General features: G+C 40.7%; 2 protein-coding genes across 7 annotated transcripts in view; both read right to left on the reverse strand.

The window, feature by feature from the left end:
- Nucleotides 1-5524, reverse strand: part of kif17 (kinesin family member 17) — a 92270-nt gene extending 86746 nt beyond the window's left edge. For 3 of the 4 annotated variants that reach the window (XR_006309255.1, XM_043675541.1, XM_043675543.1), the window contains exon 1: nt 5174-5524. Coding sequence is in view for 2 of the 4 variants with exons in the window: in XM_043675541.1 (XP_043531476.1) it covers nt 5174-5404 (231 nt within the window). In the remaining 2 variants the exon portion in view is untranslated. Of the gene's footprint in view, nt 1-4978 lie in introns of all 4 variants that reach the window. The other variant, XM_043675542.1, reaches the window with a different exon arrangement.
- Nucleotides 5525-9643: 4119 nt separating this feature from the next.
- sh2d5 (SH2 domain containing 5) overlaps nt 9644-20636 on the reverse strand; it is an 88908-nt gene continuing 77915 nt past the window's right edge. For all 3 annotated transcript variants that reach the window (XM_043675547.1, XM_043675546.1, XM_043675548.1), the window contains 2 exons: nt 11985-12144; nt 9644-11895 (listed from right to left, as the gene is read on the reverse strand). In XM_043675547.1, coding sequence (XP_043531482.1) covers nt 11704-11895; nt 11985-12144 — 352 coding nt within the window. In that variant the 3' untranslated portion in view covers nt 9644-11703. The remainder of the gene's footprint in view (nt 11896-11984; nt 12145-20636) is intronic.

The following is a 20636-nucleotide window of genomic DNA, read 5'->3' on the forward strand; positions in this document are numbered from 1 at the left end:
TACAGCACAAAAGAAGGCCATTCAGCCCATTATGTCCATGCTGGTCAACAAAGATCTGACCACACTAATTCCATTTTCCAGCACTTGGCCTAAAGCTCTGAAGGTAATGTGAATACAATATGTGAATATTGCTTAAATTTTATTAATTTCTGACTCATTCTGGTAGTATGTTCCAGACTTTCATCACCCTCTGGGTGATAAAATTCTCAACTCCCCTCTTAGCCTCTACCTGTTACTTTAAATCTATGTCCTCTGGCTATTGACCCCATTATTAACGGAAAAATGGTGTCTTCCCAACCACCCCATCTATGTCCCTCATAATCTTATACATCTCTATCAGGTCCTCTCCTGACCTTTGCTTCTCTAAGGAAAACAATAGCAGTTATTCCAATCTTCCACTTGGCTCAGATCATCCAGACCAGGCAGCATCCTGGTAAACCTCCTCTGCACCCTCTGCAATGCAATCACATCCTTCCAGAACTGAAGTACTCCAGTTGTGGCCTAACATTGTATACAGTTCCAGCATAACCTCCCTGCTCTTCAATTCTATGCCTTGCTAATAATGACAATTACTCCATATGCAATCTTATCCAGCTAATCTATCTGCCCTTCTACCTTCAGCAATCTCTGGATATGCATACCAAAAATGCCCAGATCTACAGTAATTTCCCATTTCCTCCCGTAGAATAATCCCTTACCTTGTCAGCCTTCGCCAAGTGCATTATTTCACAATTTTCCAGATTGAATTCCATTTGCCACTCCTCTGTTCACCTGCCCTGTCTTTTGATATCTCTCTGCAATTTAAAGCTATCCTCTTTACTATTTACCATACAATCAACTTTTGTGTAATCCACAAACTTATTGATCACACCTCCTACATTTATGTCAAAATCATGTCTAATCATAAACAGCAATTGTCCCAGCACTGGGTCCTGCAGAACCCCACAGGAAATAGGCTTGAGTGTCAAATGCCCTTACCATTACCATCTTCCTGACCCTCAGTCAATTTTGGATCCAACATATTACTTTGCCATGGACCTCATGGGCTCTATTATTTTTACCAGTCTACCATGATAGACTTTATCGAAAGTACGGCAGATCACAAATATATTACCCACATTGACACTCCAGGTTATGTTCTCAAAAAAATTGATCAAACCTGTCAAACATGACCCATAACAAATCCAAATTGACTATCCCTGATTAATCCACATCTGTCAAAGTGCATAAATATTCTGTTCATCAGAATTATTTCCAATACCTGCCAAGGTAAACTTCCTGGCCTGTAATTTCTTGATCTGGCTCTTCCTCCCTTTTTAATAATGGGACGTTAGCAGTCTTTCAAGTGAGAGCTTAACTCCACCCGTTCATGCTGCTTCTATTGTTTCAACTTTTTAAAAATGCCAAGGCTCACTAGCTGATTTTATTAGCTTGGAGGAGACAGCTCAGCACCTATGCCTCAAAACCTCTCTTAAGAAAAATCACAGAAAAAATTCCCCTCTTAAACCACAATATCGACATACTCATGTTATCCAGGTTCTTTGTTCTTAATGCCACTTTATAGTCTTTATGGGCTGGATGTGCCAGTATTAGACTGGAATGGACAAAGTTAAAAATCACTCAACACCAGGTTGTAGTACAACAGGTTTATTTGTAAATACAAGCTTTGGAGCGCTGCTCCTTTATCAGGTAGCTAGTGGGGTAGGGTCATAGGACACAAAATTTATAATAAAATATCAAAGTCTCATACGATTGATGCAATGTATTGAACAAACCCAGATTGTTGTTAAATCTTTAATTATGAAGAATGGGGATGCAGGTTTTGATTGATTAATATGTAAATCCCAGAACTTCTTTCAAGTTACAGTCCTGAGATAACTTAAAATTTCATTTTAAAAAAAAGTGACCTCTCAGCTCAGACAATGCATTAAAAGTGTGAGGTTAGAGTCTGTCTGTATTCCAACATTGAGTCAAACTGGTTCTATGTCCAAAGTAGGAATTTATAAAATTCTGATGGACTGATTGCCTACAGATTGTGTGCTTTTTGAACAAAATGCAAATTCACCCCATAGACTTATATATGTGCGAGTGTGTGACTGTGTGCATTTGAGTGTGTGTATGTATGTGTGAGAGTGTGTGTCTGCGTGCTTGATATAATCTGTGCGCGAATGTGATGGATCTACGCCTGTGAGGGGATGGAGCTTGTGTGTGTCTGAGAGAGACAGCGTATATGAGAGAAGATCTGTGTGAGTGTGGGAGTGTGATCATGTGTAAGAGTGTGTGTGTGCATGCATGTGTGCTTGTGTGCGTGAGAGAGTGCATAGTGTATTGGGGTCACCTGTAGTGTGACATGAACCCAACATCCAGGTTGAGGCCATCCTCATCGGTACTGAACTTGGCTATCAACCTCTTCTCAGTGACTCTGCATTGTTACATTTCCCAAAGTCCCCCTTGGAGGACAGTCACCCAAAGATCCAAGGCCAAATGTTCTTGACTGCTGAAGTGTTCTCCAACTGGGAGGGAACATCCTGTCTGGCAATTGTTGCGCGGTGTCCATTTATCCTCTGTCATAGTGTCGGCTTGGTCTCACCAATATACCATGCCTCGGGGCATACTTGCCTGTAGAGTATGAGGTATACAACTTTAGCCGAATCACATGAGTACCTGTCACGTGCATGGTGGATAGTGTCCCCATGTGTAATGGTAATATCCATGTCGATACTCTGAAACATTTTGTAGTGGTTGCCATGACAGGGTTGTATGGTGTTGTGGTTGCTGTTGTCTTGAAGGCTGGGCAGTTTGCTGTGAACAATGGTCTATTTAAGATTTGGTAGTTGTTTAAAGGAGATAATTGAAGGCATAGGGAAGATCTTGGCAAGCTGTTCATCCTCATCGATAATGTGTTACAGGCTATGAAGAACATGGCGTAGTTTCTCCACTCCCGGGAAGAACTGGACAATGAAAGGTACCCTATCGGTCATATCCCATGTCCATCTCCTGAGGAGGTTATTATGGTTTCTCGCTGTGGCACATCAGAACTGGCAATCGATGAGTTGAGCATCGTATCTTGTTTTTATGAGAGTGTCTTCAGAACCTTCAGGTGTCCGTCATGTTTCCTCCTCACCTGAACAGATCCTGTGTATTCGTAGGGCTTGTCCTTGGGGGATGGCAGTTTTAATATGTTTAGGGTGGAAGCTAGAGAAGTGCAACCATGGGTTTGCGATAGAGTGAGGTACTGAGGTGCCCATCCTTGATGGAGATGCATGTGTCCAAGAATGAGACTGATTTTAAAGAATAGTCCATGGTAAGTCTGATGGTAGGATGAAACTTGTTGATATCACTGTGTAGTTGTTTCAATTACTCCCTCATGATGCTGCACTTCTCTAGCTTGGAGAACTTCAGCGGTCAAGGACATTTGGCCTTGGGAGTTCAGGTGACGGCCTTTCAAGACGAATTTTGGGGTATACAATAACGCAGTCGCCGAGCAGAGGCTAATAGCCACATTTGGTACACATGATGACGGCCTCAACTGGGATCTTGGGGTAATGTCACATTACACGGAGACACACATAAACACACAGTCTTACATATGATCACACGCGCACACATGCACTCTCCCTCTCTCCCACACACACATATGCGTATACACATATAATGTTTTGAGGTGAATTTGCATTTGCAGATTTGTATTTACAGATACACTCTTTTTTTTTCCAAAGAGCACACAATCTGTAGGGGGTCAGTTTATGTGCCATTTTATAAATTCTTACTTTGGAAACATAACCAGTCAGACTCAAGGCTGGAGTACAGACAGACTCTAACCTCATACCTTTAATGTATTATCTGAGCTAAGATGTCACCTTTTTTTTGAATAAAATCTTAAGTTATCTCTGGACTATGATTTGAAAGAAGTTCTGGAATTTACATATTAATCAATAAAAACCTCCATCCTAATTCTTAGTGATTAAAGACTTAACAGCAAACTAGGTTTGTTCTACACATCACATTAGTTGTAAGACACTTTGACCTTTTCTATAAATTCTGTGTCCTATGATCCTGCCCCACTAGCCACCTGACAAAGTATTGTACTTCCAAATAAACCTGTTGGACCTTAACTTGGTGTTGTGTGACTTTTAACTTTTCTTTATGGGGACACATTTGCCCTGTAACTCTCACTATTTCCTCCTTTAATGGCTCAACTGGTCATACACAGTTTTACACAGCTTTCAGTTCACTTGAACCAAATAATATCTTATCTTAGTAAAATTAGCCTCTCCCAAATTTACAGATTTTATTCCCAGATCATCATTATCTATTTCTTAACAATCAAAGCCTGAGTTATGATTGCAGTTTTGGAGAAGGTTTGAATCTCAGGTTGTGGATCATGTCTGAGAACAAATCTACCAGCTTACAATCTGAGCTATGATCACTATTTCCAAAATGCTCCATTACTGATAGTCCTTCTTCCTGTCTGGGTAATTTCTTAATATTAGGCCCAGAATCATTCCCTTCCTTTATGGGCTTTCTATATACTGACTTAAAATGTTCACTCTCATTGCTTTCCAAGGGCGAAAAAGTTAGTGAGTGATACATAATCTTATTACCTGCCTATCTGTCTAGTGGTCACTCATTCTCTTCCTGCTTGCATTTCCTTAAAATGGTCCATTAGTGTGTTTTATTCTTTCTTGTGACTTGAGTGTTTATGATCATACCCACTTCTCCTTGGAGAGGGAGTATGCACAGTCCAATAGCATGTTTGAGGCCTTCAATTGACGATGGGCAATGCAGGGGCTAGAGTATATTGTTAATGATCAAAATAATATGTGAATTTGATTATATCAATTTAATTTTCAAAGTCTTTGATTTTTGTTGCAGTGACCCTGCCCCCCCCCCCCCAAGACAGTTGCTCAATTTAATTTGGCTTAGCATTTAGTGCCCATTCCTAATGAAGATGAAGAGAGAGAGGAGACGTGCATACTTGTATGATTGTAGACTTTGGGGTTTAGTTACACTCCTCTGCAGTTCGGGAGGGAGTTCCAGGGTATTGACCCAGCAACAGCATCACTGGCCTGTTCACTGTTAGTGTCTTGGTAGAACAAGTGTGAAAATTGTTCTGTGATGCGACCTCCCCTCCTTTCCCAAGCCCTGTTCTGATATGTTGCGTCTGCTTTACCTCCACCAGCGGATAGGCGATCTCGTTGTACAGTTGCTCCGTGGTACTCTCTATGTAATAGACACCGTCGAAAGTGAACTGTTTGGGCGGCTCTCCGAGGACCCCGGGTTTCTGAATAAAACACTGGCCGCGGGCAGAGTCCATGGACACTACCACCTTACAGTTCAGGTCCTTCTCTCGGCTGTTGCTGGGTCTGCAGCGTACCACCACTCGCACTGTCTCCAATGCCATCGTCCTTCTCCTCCTCCTCCTCCTCTCCCGAGCCTGATGCAGTTTAGTTTCCTTATCAACGACGGTCCCCTCTTACAGGTCCCCCATCCCAGCCCCCTTCCACCATTCCTAGGACCGGGATCTGGCAGCCAAGCGTCGGTTGCTCAGCAACAAGCAGGTCCACTGACGATCCCAGTTTCCGGCAGGGTGTCCGTCACTTCCGTTTTTGTTGCTTGCCAACCGTTGCTATAGAGACAGAGCAATTGGGAGCTTTGGTCAGTGCTCCGTGATGCTGTTCTTTCATAGATAGATTAAGGGAGTTTCCGCTTTTTTATTTTAAATCTGTTCACAGATCAGAACAAAACGTGAGTAGCTTATGATTTGGAGCTTATACAAAGTTAAAAATCACACAACACCAGATTATAGTCCAACAGGTTTAATTGGAAGCACTAGCTTTCAGAGCGCTGCTCCTTCATCAGGTAGTTATACAATGTCAACCACTGGGTATTTCCTCACTGTTAAGACTTTTAGTAATTGACCATGCAGCTCAGGAACCCAGCTCTTCTATCAGCCATTCTGCAGCCACTCTGGTATTACTGTCCAGGAATATTAAGACATCCCAAAAGCATCCCAAAACAGGATGTTAATAAGAAGATTTTTGAAGGTGTCCTTGACTATTTCATGTAGAGCCAAGGGAAAATATGATGGGACATCTAACATGAATGTAATGGTGGGAATGCTGGATCCAAGGAGGCTAAGGGAAGTTGTTTCACTGTAAAATTGATCATTGCAGAAAACCTGGTGCATCCTCCCTGTTCTTCCTAATCCATCTCTCAAATTGACCCTCTTCATTCCTGCAGGCAATGGTTGCACTCTCGTTAAAGCCATGCTGTGCAGTACGTAACAGAACACTTGAACACTCTCCTCCTGCACGTACTGAAGGGCCCCAACCCAAACCCCAGTCTAGGCATTACTGCATTGCTTCAGCATAGCCATTGCCTGTCCTATGCAATTTTGTGACTCCTTGGCTCTTGTTGTTATTGTGATGGAAGGGGTGCATCATCATATGAGATCGTCTTTGTCTCCAAGCAGCCAAGTTCCACAGAAGCCCAAAGATGCTGGAATAGCTAACTGTTCAGAACGGATGTTGTCAGAATAGTAACCCACGCATTGTTTTGTGAGTTGTTGCTGTGCCTCTCCCCATTGACAATGAGGCATGCAGAGCCTTGTACATGAAGGTTATGGCACTCTGCACCATCAGTGAACCCATGACCCTGATAAAGCCATTTACCCTTTGTTCTACCTTGACTTGGTAATGGAGAAAAATGGTGTACTCATCTTTCCTATGATCTAGGTTACCTCCCAGATGGATGATGTACTTACAGGAGTTTGAGATGTTAGTGATTTCTGCTGGGAAAGTTCCGAAATAATTAATGCAACTGTGATCTAAAGGCCATTGGCATTGTTGACCTCCTGCTTCAAGACTCCAAATTAGATTGAATGAGATGGCAGAGTTATGTGACTCCTCTTTGTCCAACCTCAGCAGCCTTAGTTAAGTAAAGTACTCTTGAAAATCTCTTGGTGGGTGAAGAGCCTTTTTCCTCCTCCTTCTTGGCATTCTTTGATGTATTTGCTTGAATGTGTTGCAGACCCATAGCAATGCAACCACTGCCTCCAAAGATTACCAATTCCCAGCAGGACTCCTGTTCAAAATACTTCAGAAGGTACACCACTGAATTTCCACTAAATGTGTCTAAGTTTGAAGTAAAAAACACTTCACTTGCAAGTTGGTGTCTGAACTCATTAAATAGCACCAGTAGGAGTCCACCATGCCACACATTCATTCAGCTGTGATCAGCACTGCAGTTCAGTATGCATGGTGCAGATCAAGTTTGTTAAAAGAGCATCAAATCATCTGGAACTGCCATAATAGCATGGGCATGGCGATACACATACGTAGAGATTGTAAACCTAATTTCTTGCCCATATAGTCAGTCAAATTAAACAAGAAGAACTTGAGAATACAAACATTTAATGCACTTACCTGTGATCTTATCAAGTGATTTTTGGACTCTTAAATTTATTTAAGTGGTTTGCTAAGATATCTTTCAAAATGTGAATTAAGATTGAATGATTTCAGCAGCTTGTAAATAAAATCCTCAGATGTGCAGTTTACTTTGAATCTTCCTTTCTATCACAGTTTGGATGAGCTGTTCTATTTTAAGCCAATATCCCACTCAATCCAAACATCTGGCTATTGCACAAAATACGGATGCATGGGATTGAAGGTGATTTAGCGGTTTGAAGCAGAAATTGGCTAGCTGAAAGAAGACAGAGGGTAGTGGTTGATGGGAAATGTTCATCCTGGGGTTCAGTTACTGGTGGTGTACCCCCAGGATCTGTTTTGGAGCCACTGCTGTTTGTCATTTTTATAAATGACCTAGATGAGGGCGTAGAAGGATGGGTTAGTAAATTTGCGGATGACACTAAGGCTGGTGGAGTTGTGGATAGTGCTGAAGGATGTTACAGGTTACAGAGGGACACAGATAAGCTGCAGAGCTAGGATGAGAGGTGGCAAATGGAGTTTAATGCGGAAAAGTGTGAGGTGATTCACTTCGGAAGGAGCAACAGGAATAAAGAGTGCTGGGCTAATGCTAAGACTCTTGGTAATGTAGATGAGCAGAGAGATCTCAGTGTCCATGTGCATTCCTGGAGGTTGCCACTCAGGTTGATAGGGTTGTTAAGAAAGCGTATGGTGTGTTAGCTTTTAATGGTAGAGGGATTGCGTTTCGCAGTCACGAGTCATGCTGCAGCTGTATAAAACACTGTTATGGCTGCACTTGGACTATTGCATACAGTTCTGGTCACCGCATTATAGAAAGGATATGGAAGCTTTGGAAAGGGTTCAGAGGAGATTTACTAGGATGTTGCCTGGTATGATGGGGAAGGTTTTATGAGGAAAGGCTGAGGGACTTTGAGGCTGTTTTTGTTAGAGAGAAGAAGCTGGACAGGTGACTTAATTGAGACATATAAGATAATCAGAGGGTTAGATTGGGTGAACAGTGAGAGCCTTTTTCCTTGGATGGTGATGGCAATTAAGGGGTGATAAATATAAGAAAGATGTCAGAGGTAGTTTCTTTACTCAGAGAGTAGTAGAGGCGGGGAACACACTGCCTGCAACAGTGGTAGACTCACCAACTTTAAAGGCATTTGAATGAAACATATTGATGAAAATGGAATAGTGTCGTTTAGACAGGCTTCAGATTTGTTCCACAGGTCGGTGCACCAACGTGGACCAAAGGGCCTGTTCTGCACTGTAACATTCAATGTTCTAGACTTATTAATTTGAAACTGGAATTTACATAAATTTTAAAATTTATTGTGCAAAGATAATGCTACTTTAGTAGACCCAGAATATAATGCTGATATCTATGCAGCACCACCAAGTGGAGAAGTAGATGTTCACCTATTCCCTGAGTTCACAATATGTAACAGACACCTGTGAGAGACTTTGAAAATAGGCAGCTCTCCATTCTAGGGCTGGGTGCTGAAGGCTGGAAGGTGCCAATGAAGGAAATACGTAGTTATCAAACTACTATGATATCACCAGGTTTATTGGCAGCTGGTCTTATTGCTACTGTCTCAACTGCAGTTGGCTTGCTTGGCTAAGCGACACCAGAGAAGATTTGACTTGTGCAATAATCTTAATATTTTCTTCACTCACTTCCAGAAAAAAAATTAGCTGCTAGAAGTCATGTTCACATGCTCTTTATTATGAAATTTCTGCAATGAATGGTATTATAACATAAACAACTTAAAAAAATAAAAAATACACATCTTTAACTCAATATAATACATTCAAAGTCAAAAAGCACAATATAGGGATTTAGATATAACAGTTGGAGATTTGTTTTGTTTTTTGTGAGATCATAAGGATAATGAAGACCAGTGAGAATGAATTAGTTCTAAAGACCCTGGATCATTAAGACCACATCTTAACAAAATGCATAACTGGATCAAATTTGTACTTATTTTGTATTCAATATTTGTATTCTGTTTAGGAATTATACATAATACCCATGTGCAGAATATAAACAAATTATTAAGTATCACTTCCATTGACCTTATATTAGCATCGAAAAACGTGGCACTGGTAAAGCACAGCAGGTCTGGCAGCATCCGGGGAGTAGGGGAATCGATGTTTTGGGCATCATTACCATTCCTAATGAAGGGCTTATGCCTGAAATGTAGATTCTCCTGCTCCTCAGATTCTGCTTGACCTGCTGTGCTTTTCTGGCACCACACTTTTCGAGTCCTCACTTTCTCCTTATATTAGCATCATAACTTTAATAAAACAAAGGCAAACTTGCTAAGATTATCTAATGACTTAAGTCAGCTTGAATCCATTTGAGATCCTCACTGCAATATTTTATGATTTCATGACAATCAAATCAAAAATAACATTTTAATACAGTAATTAATTAGAATTTGTTTCACACAGACTGAAGCTGAAGAGGTAATGGTTGGTGCCATAATATGCAAAAAGCTGCAAAACGGTAGCTCTCCTTTCAAGGTAGCACATTTTAAATTTCCACTCTTGTATCTTCTTGAGGCCAAATCTGATACTTGGTCTAAGTGCCTAGACTTGTTAAAGCTGATCAACTGTAATAAATTTAAAGTCTCTTTACTGTTTGCTCAATGTTTCAAGCTGACTCCTTCTTCATAGCAGTACGGCCTTTTTTTTAAGCACATGTAATTAATAATAGTTTAATATTTGAGCAGTTACAATGAACAAAATAAAAATGGAGTACTCCTGATAGTCTCTTGGGTAGATAATGTGACCTATTCCCCATATTCACTTACATGTCTGTAACTGTATGATTTTTATCTTGGTCCTTCTACCATGTGAATGTCTAGACCCACTAGAATGTACTCCAAAAACTAGAGAAATCTACCAATTATAGGCACAGCAAGTTGAATCTCTTTTATAGCCTAAGCACAGGCTTTACAGTATTTTTTTTTACTTTCAATCATTCAAATTTCATTTAAAATTCTTCTTTTTGATGATGCAATTCAGGACCTTGAGGACCAAAAGAGTTCTAAATGTAAACAAAATCTAGTTGTTATCAACTTTTCCTTAATTCTAACAGATGAAAAATAAATCCAAAGTAATAGTCCTGTTAATTAGCAACCATATTATTAAACAACATTCCAGCAAAAGCTTCATGCTACAAGTAGTAAACAAGTATTATATTCGATTATATATCAGAAACTTCAGAATTTGCACATTCTCACAGGCACAGAAAGAAATTGGATTGAGCTGTGGGCAGTTCTAAGTTTCACCTCCTCTCTCCTAGTAGCATCTCAGTGAAGTCAACAAAAAGTCTAAAATGTGTTTTTGCAGAATAGCAGCTGAAGAGAAAAACCTAGGATAATTTAGCTCTTGCAATTGATAGTACCTCAAAACATTTTCATAAACTAATTTGCTTATACAATATCTCTGACTTGGCTTCAAGCTTTAATTTAACCATTATTCTTGCACGGCTTGCATGGATTGCTGTTACATTTTAGTATTTTTGACAATATTTCCACAGAAAGGATTTTATTTATTTTCATATTGTTTACAAGAACAATGCACATTTTCATGAATTGTTTAAGAGGCTAAACAGAGACTAGAAATTTGGTACACCATCTGGGTAATCAAAGGATAACCACAGACTATGTTTTAAAGCTTTGACCATTAAGCTCTTCCAAATCAGGAAAAATAAGCACATAAAGATGTGCTTTCTTGAATGTGAAAGTTAAAAATGTTGGAGGATAAAATCGCCTTTCTTTCATTAATTAAAAACATCTTACTGATGGTGAACTGTGTTTCTATTTTGTATCTTTATGCTATGATGGGTGATATTAATTGAGCTTTTCTAATCTGATCATAACTGTTGGTGTGTCTGTGCATTTGCTGTGAAGTAAAGCAGCTGAATGATTTGTATCAAACTTCAACTCATTAAGTGCTAGCATAGTCTGCCATAGAAGGGACTAAAGGAACGCATACGTGGTATATATAAGTATGCTGTTGGAATCACAAGACAGCATTATTATTACAACTTCCAACATGCTATTGTGAGTCAATCCCCATAACAGTAAACTCTGGCTCCACTGCAGCAGTGTCTGATACCACTGAACACAAGACAGTATCTGTGGAAGATTCAAATTTATTGTATTAAATTTTCCTCAACCACCCTGCACATCACAACTTGCAGCTCGCCTCTTGATATGACCTGCAGGAAGCAGCCTTACCCATTCTTGGAAATTCAGCTTCATTAATCTGAAGCGGTCTGCCTGTCCTCTGGTCTACTTTGGACTGGGTGCAAACGATAATGTTCAGGAGAATCATGCTCTTCGTAGCAGTGATTTACCCTTGAAACACTTAGGCAACAAAATAGACCATCTTCATTTGCTGTGTAATGTTCTATCAAGGCTTTTATACTGGGAAACATTAGTGTGTTCAATTGCTGGAAGAGAATACATACATATTATAAATGTTTAAAGCTATAGTGGAAAATAGGTCATTTCATAGTTTTAAAAGTTTTTGTGATCGTACCTGCAAATAATATTTGCCTTCATCATTTTTACAGATAAGATAGTTGACCACACCAAATGGGGTTCGCATCATTAGTGTCCAACACTGTAGGGGGCCAGGATTCACCCACAGTAAGAAGGCTCCCATTACATCATGTTTTAGGAGTGCTGTGGCATAATCCCTTTATAAAAAAAACAATAAAAATGTGAAAAACAAACTCATTTTTAAAGTTTTCCTGGAAAAAAACTTTTTAATAGTTAACTTGATCTAAGCACTGAAAAAAGTTATGTTTTTTAGTTATCATTATTAGTTGTTCAGACCATAGATTGGGAGAGGATATATAGTGGGGTGGGGGAGTGGGATTCAACACCAGGAGCACTGCCTTTGTATATTTTAATGACCTAAACATTGGTGTACAGGGTACAATTTTAAAATTACAGATGACACAAAACTTGTAAATATTACTAATTGTGGGGAGGATAGTAATAGACATCAAGAAGGCATTTTGGTGGAAAGTATGATGCGAGCATGATACAAGGGGTACAATTCGAAAAGGGTACATGGACAGAGAATGCTGGGGATATATATGCATACTGTGGTGGGCTATAGTTGTGAAAGTGGTTAAAAGACATATGATTCCTGGGCTTTATAAGTAGAGACAGAGAACACAGAAGCAAGGAAGTTTTTAAAAACACGGATTTGGCCTCAACTGGAGTATAGTGACAATTCTGGGCATTACACTTTAGAAAGGATGGAGTGGCTTTAGAGAGGTCATTAGATTAGATTACTTACAGTGTGAAAACAGGCCCTTCGGCCCAACAAGTCCACACCGACCCTCCGAAGAGCAACCCACCCAGACCCGTTCCCCTACATTTACCTCTTCGCCTAACATTACAGGCAATTTAGCATGGCCAATTCACCTAACCTGCACATTTTTGGACTGTGGGAGGAAACCAGAGCACCCGGAGGAAATCCACGCAGACACAGGGAGAATGTGCAAACTCCACACAGACAGTTGCCTGAGGCGGGAATTGAATCCAGGTCTCGGGCGCTGTGAGGCAGCAGTGCTAACCACTATGCCACTGTGCTACCCTGCCGCCCATAAAAGGTCATAGAAGTGATTATGGGAATGGTTCCAGGGTGAGGTACTTCAGTCATGTAGTAGACTGGAGATTGTTCTCCTGAGAGAAGAGAAAGTTGACAAGGGTGTTCAAAATTCCAAGGGGTCCAGAGAGAGTAGATGGAGAGAAACCAATCCTGTTTATGAAAAAGTTGAGAACCAGATGTTGAGAATACAATGTGACTTTTTTTTCATAGCAAATGGTTTACATCTGGAATACATGAGACGAAAAGCCTAACACTGGAAAAGCACAGCAGGTTAGGCAGCATCCAAGGAGCAGGAGAGTCAACGTTTCGGGCTTGAAACATTGACTCTCCTGCTCCTTGGATGCTGCCTGACCTGCTGTGTTTTTCCAGGGGCACAAGTTTTGACTCTGACTCTTCAGCATGTACAGTCCTCAACTTTTCCTATCTGGAATACATGGTCTGACAAAATGTGTGGGGAAGATTTAATCTTGGTTTTAAAAGGGATAGGTAACTGAAGATAAAACGAAAATCTTCTGGGAAAAAGGTGGGAACTGGGACTAGCTAAATTGGTCTTGCAATTAGCCAGCATTGTGTTACAGCCATTCTATGATTCCATGATCTCTACATACGTTTTGAAGAATTGATGAGAATCATAATTCTGCCAAATATTATTTAAAATTTCAGTTACACAAATAACAGCCAGATTTTTTGATAGCAATACAATTAGACAGTAGCATGCGCATGTGCAGATAAACACAGAAATCTGCAAGATGCTCTCTGACTTGCTCCATCGTTCACAAGCTTCATTCTCAGGGTATCTCACCAAGGGATAGCATTGATATCCATGTAAGGACATGAGGTCGCAGTACTTAACTGCTAGTGACCATGCTATACTAGAAAGATGTGTTCACATAAACAATTGGGTGACAATTGTGATGTTGGTTCTTCCTTTGGAACCAGGAATTACACACAAAGTAGACAAATGGTAAATGTGAACAGCAACACTTTACTGAAAATACTCACAACTCCATAGCTGGTTCTATACTAGAACCAAGGTCCCCCAACCTCCTTCCTGGTCTCCTGATCAGCTCGCTTAAACGGGCAACACTCCCCAACTACATACATAACAATAGTAGAATAGTGTAATATGACTGGACTGGTAATCTAGAAGTTTACAATAATATACTAGAAGCATGAATTCAAACCCCACTACAACAAAAGAGGAATTTAAATTCATTTAATTAATCATAATGAGAAACTGGTCCCAAACAGAATGATCATGAAACTATCATGTCGTTGTAAAAACTAAATGTTCCACTGGGGAGGAAAACACCTCCTTATCCAATCTAGATGACATATGGGTGCAGACCCACACAAATATGGTTGCCTCTTAACTGTCCTCTAAAATTAGCTAGCAAGCCACTTGGTTACAAATGACTTGCCAAGGTCTACTTGAGGGCTGTTTGAGTTAGCAGCAAATGCTGGTTTTACATGCCAAGCTCACATCCTAAGAACAACGTTTTTTTAAAAATTGCCATCAACCAACTTTTGGCATTGAAGATTAACTTTGTAAATGTAAAATCTCATTCTTTCAGGTTTGAATTATTGGTGGTGATACTTAAAATAATAAAACTAAAATAAATTAAACAAAATCATTATTTGTCTCTCTCCAAATGCCATCTTTATTTCCAGCTTTTTAGATTTTCTGTACAATACTTGATTTTATATCAAGTTAAACATTCTGACTTAAACTTCCTGGTATATACTCTGTGCAAGGCATTTAATCAAGATGATGGTACTCTTTCTCATTGGCTAGAGAACTGGTGAGAGCTCTGTATTTTTGCCTCCTGTGAGGAAAGCCAGCCAAATTGTGTCAAACAGGTATTTTCCCAAGTGTAAGGACCTCACAGAGAGCAATAGCCTTCCCTGTATGAGCTGGTGTCCTCTGCTGTCCAAATCCCATGCAGGCAGTCGACAGGGTCGCAGCCACTAGCAGTGCATCCTTGCAGAGGCCTAGAATCACTGAGGGATTCAGGCCATACTACTATAAGTAATAGTGGGGTCAGCATCAAGGGATGTGGGTGGTTCTTGTCAGGTCACTTATACTGCCAGCACCCTGGAAGCAACATTTATCTTTTGGGTTTCCCAAAGAAGTGTCTGTTTTGTCTGCCACTGTCTTAAGAGCCTTTAAAAGGACATTGTTTGCTTTAAGAACCTCAATTAGACAGGTCAGAAGGGCCATCCAATCCCTTCCTTCCCCTAACTTAGTTAAGACTGTGATTGGAAGGCAGTGGGGTTCCCATATGGTATCCACCCATCACAAGTTCACCTTGGGGAGGACATTGAATTCTAACCTATATCTCTTGGTGAGTATTCTTTGAGACAACATTGTTTGCTCTATTTATGCAGACTTCTTTTCCTCTTGCAGTGCACTGCACATAACAATTAGTTGCAACTAATAGCCTATTAAAATTCTGGACAGCTGCAGTGAATGCTGTCCATGCACCTCTGACTACAAAATTGGGACCATTAATATCACAATTTATTTTTCATTTCATTTTAGTATATTCAGCTGCTACATATTCAGGAATTTTGAAGTTTGTACTCAGTTACTTTGAGCAAGTTTTATTTAGTTTTAGTTTTGATATGTTCATCCATTTTCTTTCTGGTTAAATACGTTTGATACACGTTTAGTTCTCGAGTCACAGAATCCTACAGCACAGAGACAGGCCCTTTTGCCCAAAATGGTCCATGATGACCACAATATCCATCCATGCTAACTCCATTTCTCTGCACTTGGCCCATACTCTTCTAAACCTTTCCTCTTCATGTATTTGTCCAAATGCCTTTCAAATGTTGTTAATGTACCCACCTCAACCACTTCCATTGGCAGCTTATTCCATATGCATACCACCCTCTGTGTAAAAACGTTGCCCCTCAGGTTCCTTTTTAGTCTTTTCCCTCTAATCTTAAACTGATGCCCTCTAAAATTGGATTCCCGAACCCTAAGAAAAAGACTGAGTGCATTCACCCTATCCATGCATTTCATGAACTTATACACTTCGTTAAGATCCCCCCTCAATCTCCTATGCTCTAAAGAAAAGAAATTCTTGTTTGTCCAACCTCTCTGTATAATTCAGCCTGTTGAATCCTGGCAACATCCTTGTAAATTTCTTCTTTACTCCTTCCAGTTTAATAACATCCTATAGCAAGCTGACCAAAACTGAACACAACACTTCAAGTGTGGTCTCACCAACTGGAACATAACTTCCCAACTTATATAATTACTGCCCTAAACGATGAAGGCCAGTGTGCCAAAAGCCTTCTTCACTGCCCTGTCTACCCGTGACTCCACTTTCAGAGAACTGTGCACCTGAACTCCAAGGTCCCTCTGCTCCACTACACTCCTTAAGACCCTACCATTCCCCATGAAACTCCTACTTTGATTTGACTTCCCAAAACGCAAGACCTCACAATCATCTATACTAAACACGATTTGCCATTTCTCAACCCACTTCCCCAGCTGATCAAGGTCCCACTGCAGTTTCTGATAATCTTCCTCACTGTCCATGATACTACCTATTATCATGTCATCTGCAAACTTACCAATCATGCTTGCACATTCTCTTCCAAATCATTGACATAGATAACAAACAGCAATGGGCCCAGCACCAATCCCTGAGGCACTCCACTAGTCACAGGCCTCCAGTCCAATAAGCATCCTTCCACTATTAGCCTCTGCTTCCTATCATCAAGCCAATTGTGTATCCAATTTGCCAACTCCCCCTGGATTCCATGTGATGTAATCTTCCAGAGCAGCCAACCATATGGAACTTTATCAAAGGCCTTACTGAAATCCATACAGACTACATCTACCACCCTGCCCTCATCAACCTTCCTGGTCACTTCATCAAGAACTCCAACAAATTTGTGTGGCATGACTTCCCACATACAAAGCTAAGATGACTACTCCTAATCAAATCCTGTCTTTCCAAATGCATGTATATCTTATCCCTCAGATTCTTCTTAAGTAACTTACCTATCACAGATGTTAGGCTTACTGGTCTATGGTTGCCAGGTTTTCCTTTGCAACCCTACTTGATTAAGGGCACAACATTTGTTACCCTCCAGTCTTCTGGGACCTCACCCGTGGCTAACAATGATGCAAAAACTTCAGCCAGGGCCCCTGCAATTTCTTCTCTAGACACTTGCAGTGTTCTTGGATATTCTTGGTCAGGACCAGGAGATATATCCATCTTCATTCATTCTAATACATCAACACCTCCTCTACTGTAATATGGACTGTCCCCAACATACCACTAACTTCCCCAAGTTCCGAAGTCTTCATGTCTTTCTCATAGTAAATACAGAGGAGAAATATTCATTGAGGACCTCACCCATGTCCTGCGGTTCTACACGTACTTATCCACTTTGGTCCTTGATGGGTCCTTTTCTCTCTCTAGTTATTCTTTTTCCTTTAATATACTTTGGATTCACCCTAATCGTCTCAGCCAAGGCTATTTTGTGTCCCTTTTTCACCCTCCTGATTTCCTTCTTCAGAAAACTCTTGTATCCCCTATATACCTCTAGGATTCTATTGATCCCAGCTGCCTGTACCTGACCCATGCTTCCTTTTTTCTGATCAAAGTCTCAATATTTCGTTATCCAGGGTTCCCTGTTCTTATTCATGTTGCCCTTCACCCTCACAGGATCATATAGACCTGAACTCTAGCTATCTCACTTTTGAAGGCCTCCCACTTGCCAGAAGTCACTTTGCCTGCAAACAAACTACCCCAATCAACCCCTGCAAGCTCCTGTCTAATCCCATCAAAATTGGGCTTGCCCCAATTTAGAACTTGAACCTGTGGATTAATTTTGGCCCTCTTCATAACTATTTTAAAATTAATAGAACTGCCTTTATCTTTCTCCAATTCATGACTTCCTTTTAGTGGTCAAACATTAACTTCCCATAAAGAGGACCATTCTGGCTTTTATCAAATCTTGGAGTAAGATATAAGACACTTTTCTTGTTTCTCAGGGGCAGGCAATGCAATGGGTTACTATCTTTGCAACTAATATGAAGTTCTTAATTAATATGAGTGCATGGAAATGCAACCTTCTGTGCGCCCAAATAGACTTATGTCAGAGTAGCATCAATACATATAGTCTAACTGGCTAAGGTGACACCAGGATTCTGAATTTGGACAATGTAAGTGCTGACAATACCTATACTACCTGCTCCGGAAAAAAAAATTGTATAGTCAGATGGAACTGGAAATAGTGTTACTTAAAGTTAGTAAAATTACATGTTAGAACTTCTTACATTTGAAAGATCTGTCAAGTATTTTTGGAGGTGTTTTACCTCAACTTCACAGGAGAGGCAGAGGATCTGGTCATCTGTCTACATAAAGGCTGCAGCATGTATAGAGAAGCAATGACAAAGCTGCTGATTTTGCAGCATGACAGGGAGATGTAGCAGAACCTGCAGAGAACATGATCTGCAAAATCCACTTTCCTAAGTTGGAGCCAGATTCCTCCCAGCTTTCTAACAGGCCCTGAATGAACTCAGTTTAGGATTATATGCTCATTCAATACTTTCAGTTACACTATTGCAAATAGGTCTTCATCAGAGTCCTCTACAGCAATATGTCTGTTATCTCACCCTCTGGTAAACTAAGAAGCAAATCATCCTTTTGCTCCACCTGCTTTCAGCCCACTCATACCCAGTGACTCACTATGTGCTGATCTAAACTATATACAAGACTCCAGTGTAAATGCAGTGCTAGAGTCATGATGGTAACTGCAGTTGTCAGATTATGGAAAGGAACCTCTTCATCACTGCTGCGCTGTTGTCTCTGCCTTCCTTCTTGGGTTGCTGTGGATGTGCAAGCAGCACTTTTAAGAATAATGTAAAGGCAAAATACTGCAGATGTTGGAAATATAAAGTAAAAACAAAAAGTGCTGAAAATATTCAACAAGGCAAGCAGAATTAAAGTTACAGATCAATTCATTTGAAAATCTGAAACAACTGACCTCCTGAGTATTTCCAGAAATTTCTGTTTTCTTAAGAGCAATTTTCAAGTTTCTGAAAGCAGGAAATCAGAAGACCAAGGTTCTTCTGGAGGAAGGGGGTGAGATGAAAAGCAAGAGGCTCCTGGTCACAACATTAGCAGTCTGTTCATCATGCAAGATGACAGAAGATTTAGATGTAGACATTTTTTGGATTTAGATTTTTTTATTGTCACGTGTATTCAAGTCCAAAAGTACTACCAGAGTACAGTGAGAAGTGTAATGTCGCCACACAAAGCGCCATCTTAGGTACAAGTACCTAGGTACAGAAACATAAGAACAAGGTATGTTAAACCTTGTTAAGTTTAAGTTAAAAGTTAAACATTACAGTAATTCCTAGTTTTAACTAGAAAACTATAGAAATAAAGCTAAAAGTCAGACATTACAGTCTTTTGAAAATGCTTAGCCACACTGGGACTGCACTTCCTACAGAGGTTTGATCTCCTCTTCTTTGGCACGTTTTCCCTGCACAGTCCATTCTAGGAGTCCCCATCGCGGCCTGCCACACCACCACTGAAGCACCTGTTGCTCCTGTCGATCCACCCAGAGTATCGATTCGGGCCACAGCTGACCGACGTCGACCCCAGATGCCGCTTTCTCTGCCGACCGCAGAGGACACCGACTTGCCATTGAAAGCTGATGTTGCTGCCCGCTCTGAGTCCTGTGTTTGGCCCACCAATGCCAAAGATGCCTCACTCTGGTGCTATCAATTGCCGCAGGGCCCACAATCATTGCCATCGTGAGCTCCCTAAAGGCTTGTTCCCTCCAAGCTGGACTCGCTCTCCCCAAAGAGTGGACTCCGGCCACTGCTGCTGCAAACACTCAGGAGGTCAGACCCGTTCTCACCCTGCTGAGGATGCTGAAAGACCTCATCTTTAGCTGCCACTTAAGCAGCCACGAGGAACAGTCGGATCCACTCCATTGGCGCAGCCTCCTAGAACCTCCTTCCTCATCTAAAGCTTGAACTAGGTGTTGAGCCAGTGCTAGGACTGCCTCGATAGAAGCTGTCAGGAACTTGAACTCACCCCCACCATCGCTAGGATCAAGAGGTAAGTAAAATAAAATAAAACAGGAAAAAAGAGAGAAAAAAATTCAAAAAATGAAAAGAAAAGCACGGAAACAGACCCTTCGGTCTCCAGATTGGAGGGAGACCAGAATTGCACATGATATTCCAAAAGTGGCCGAACCAATATCCAGTCCGGCATCAACATGACCTCCCAACTCCTATACTCAATAATATGCGTGGTGAGTGCACAAATTTTGTTATGTGTTGCATCCCATATGGAAACCAGTTTGGTAAACCTTATTTCTGGCGATATCTGTTGCAGGGTAAGATATTCAAAGATCTGAAAGTACACAGTAACTCACATTCGTAAAGAAATAAGAATCCTCTGGTGGCCCTGATGTAGCAGACTACTTCATCGAGTGCCTGCTGTACTCGATGAGAGGGAATTTCAACAGAGATTGGAAGCACTAAAGCCTGATTTTCCATCTTATAGCAGCCCAAGAATGAAGTAA

This window comes from Chiloscyllium plagiosum, chromosome 34 (genome assembly GCF_004010195.1).
Source record: "Chiloscyllium plagiosum isolate BGI_BamShark_2017 chromosome 34, ASM401019v2, whole genome shotgun sequence".
In the NCBI taxonomy this organism is placed as follows: Eukaryota; Metazoa; Chordata; class Chondrichthyes; order Orectolobiformes; family Hemiscylliidae; genus Chiloscyllium; species Chiloscyllium plagiosum.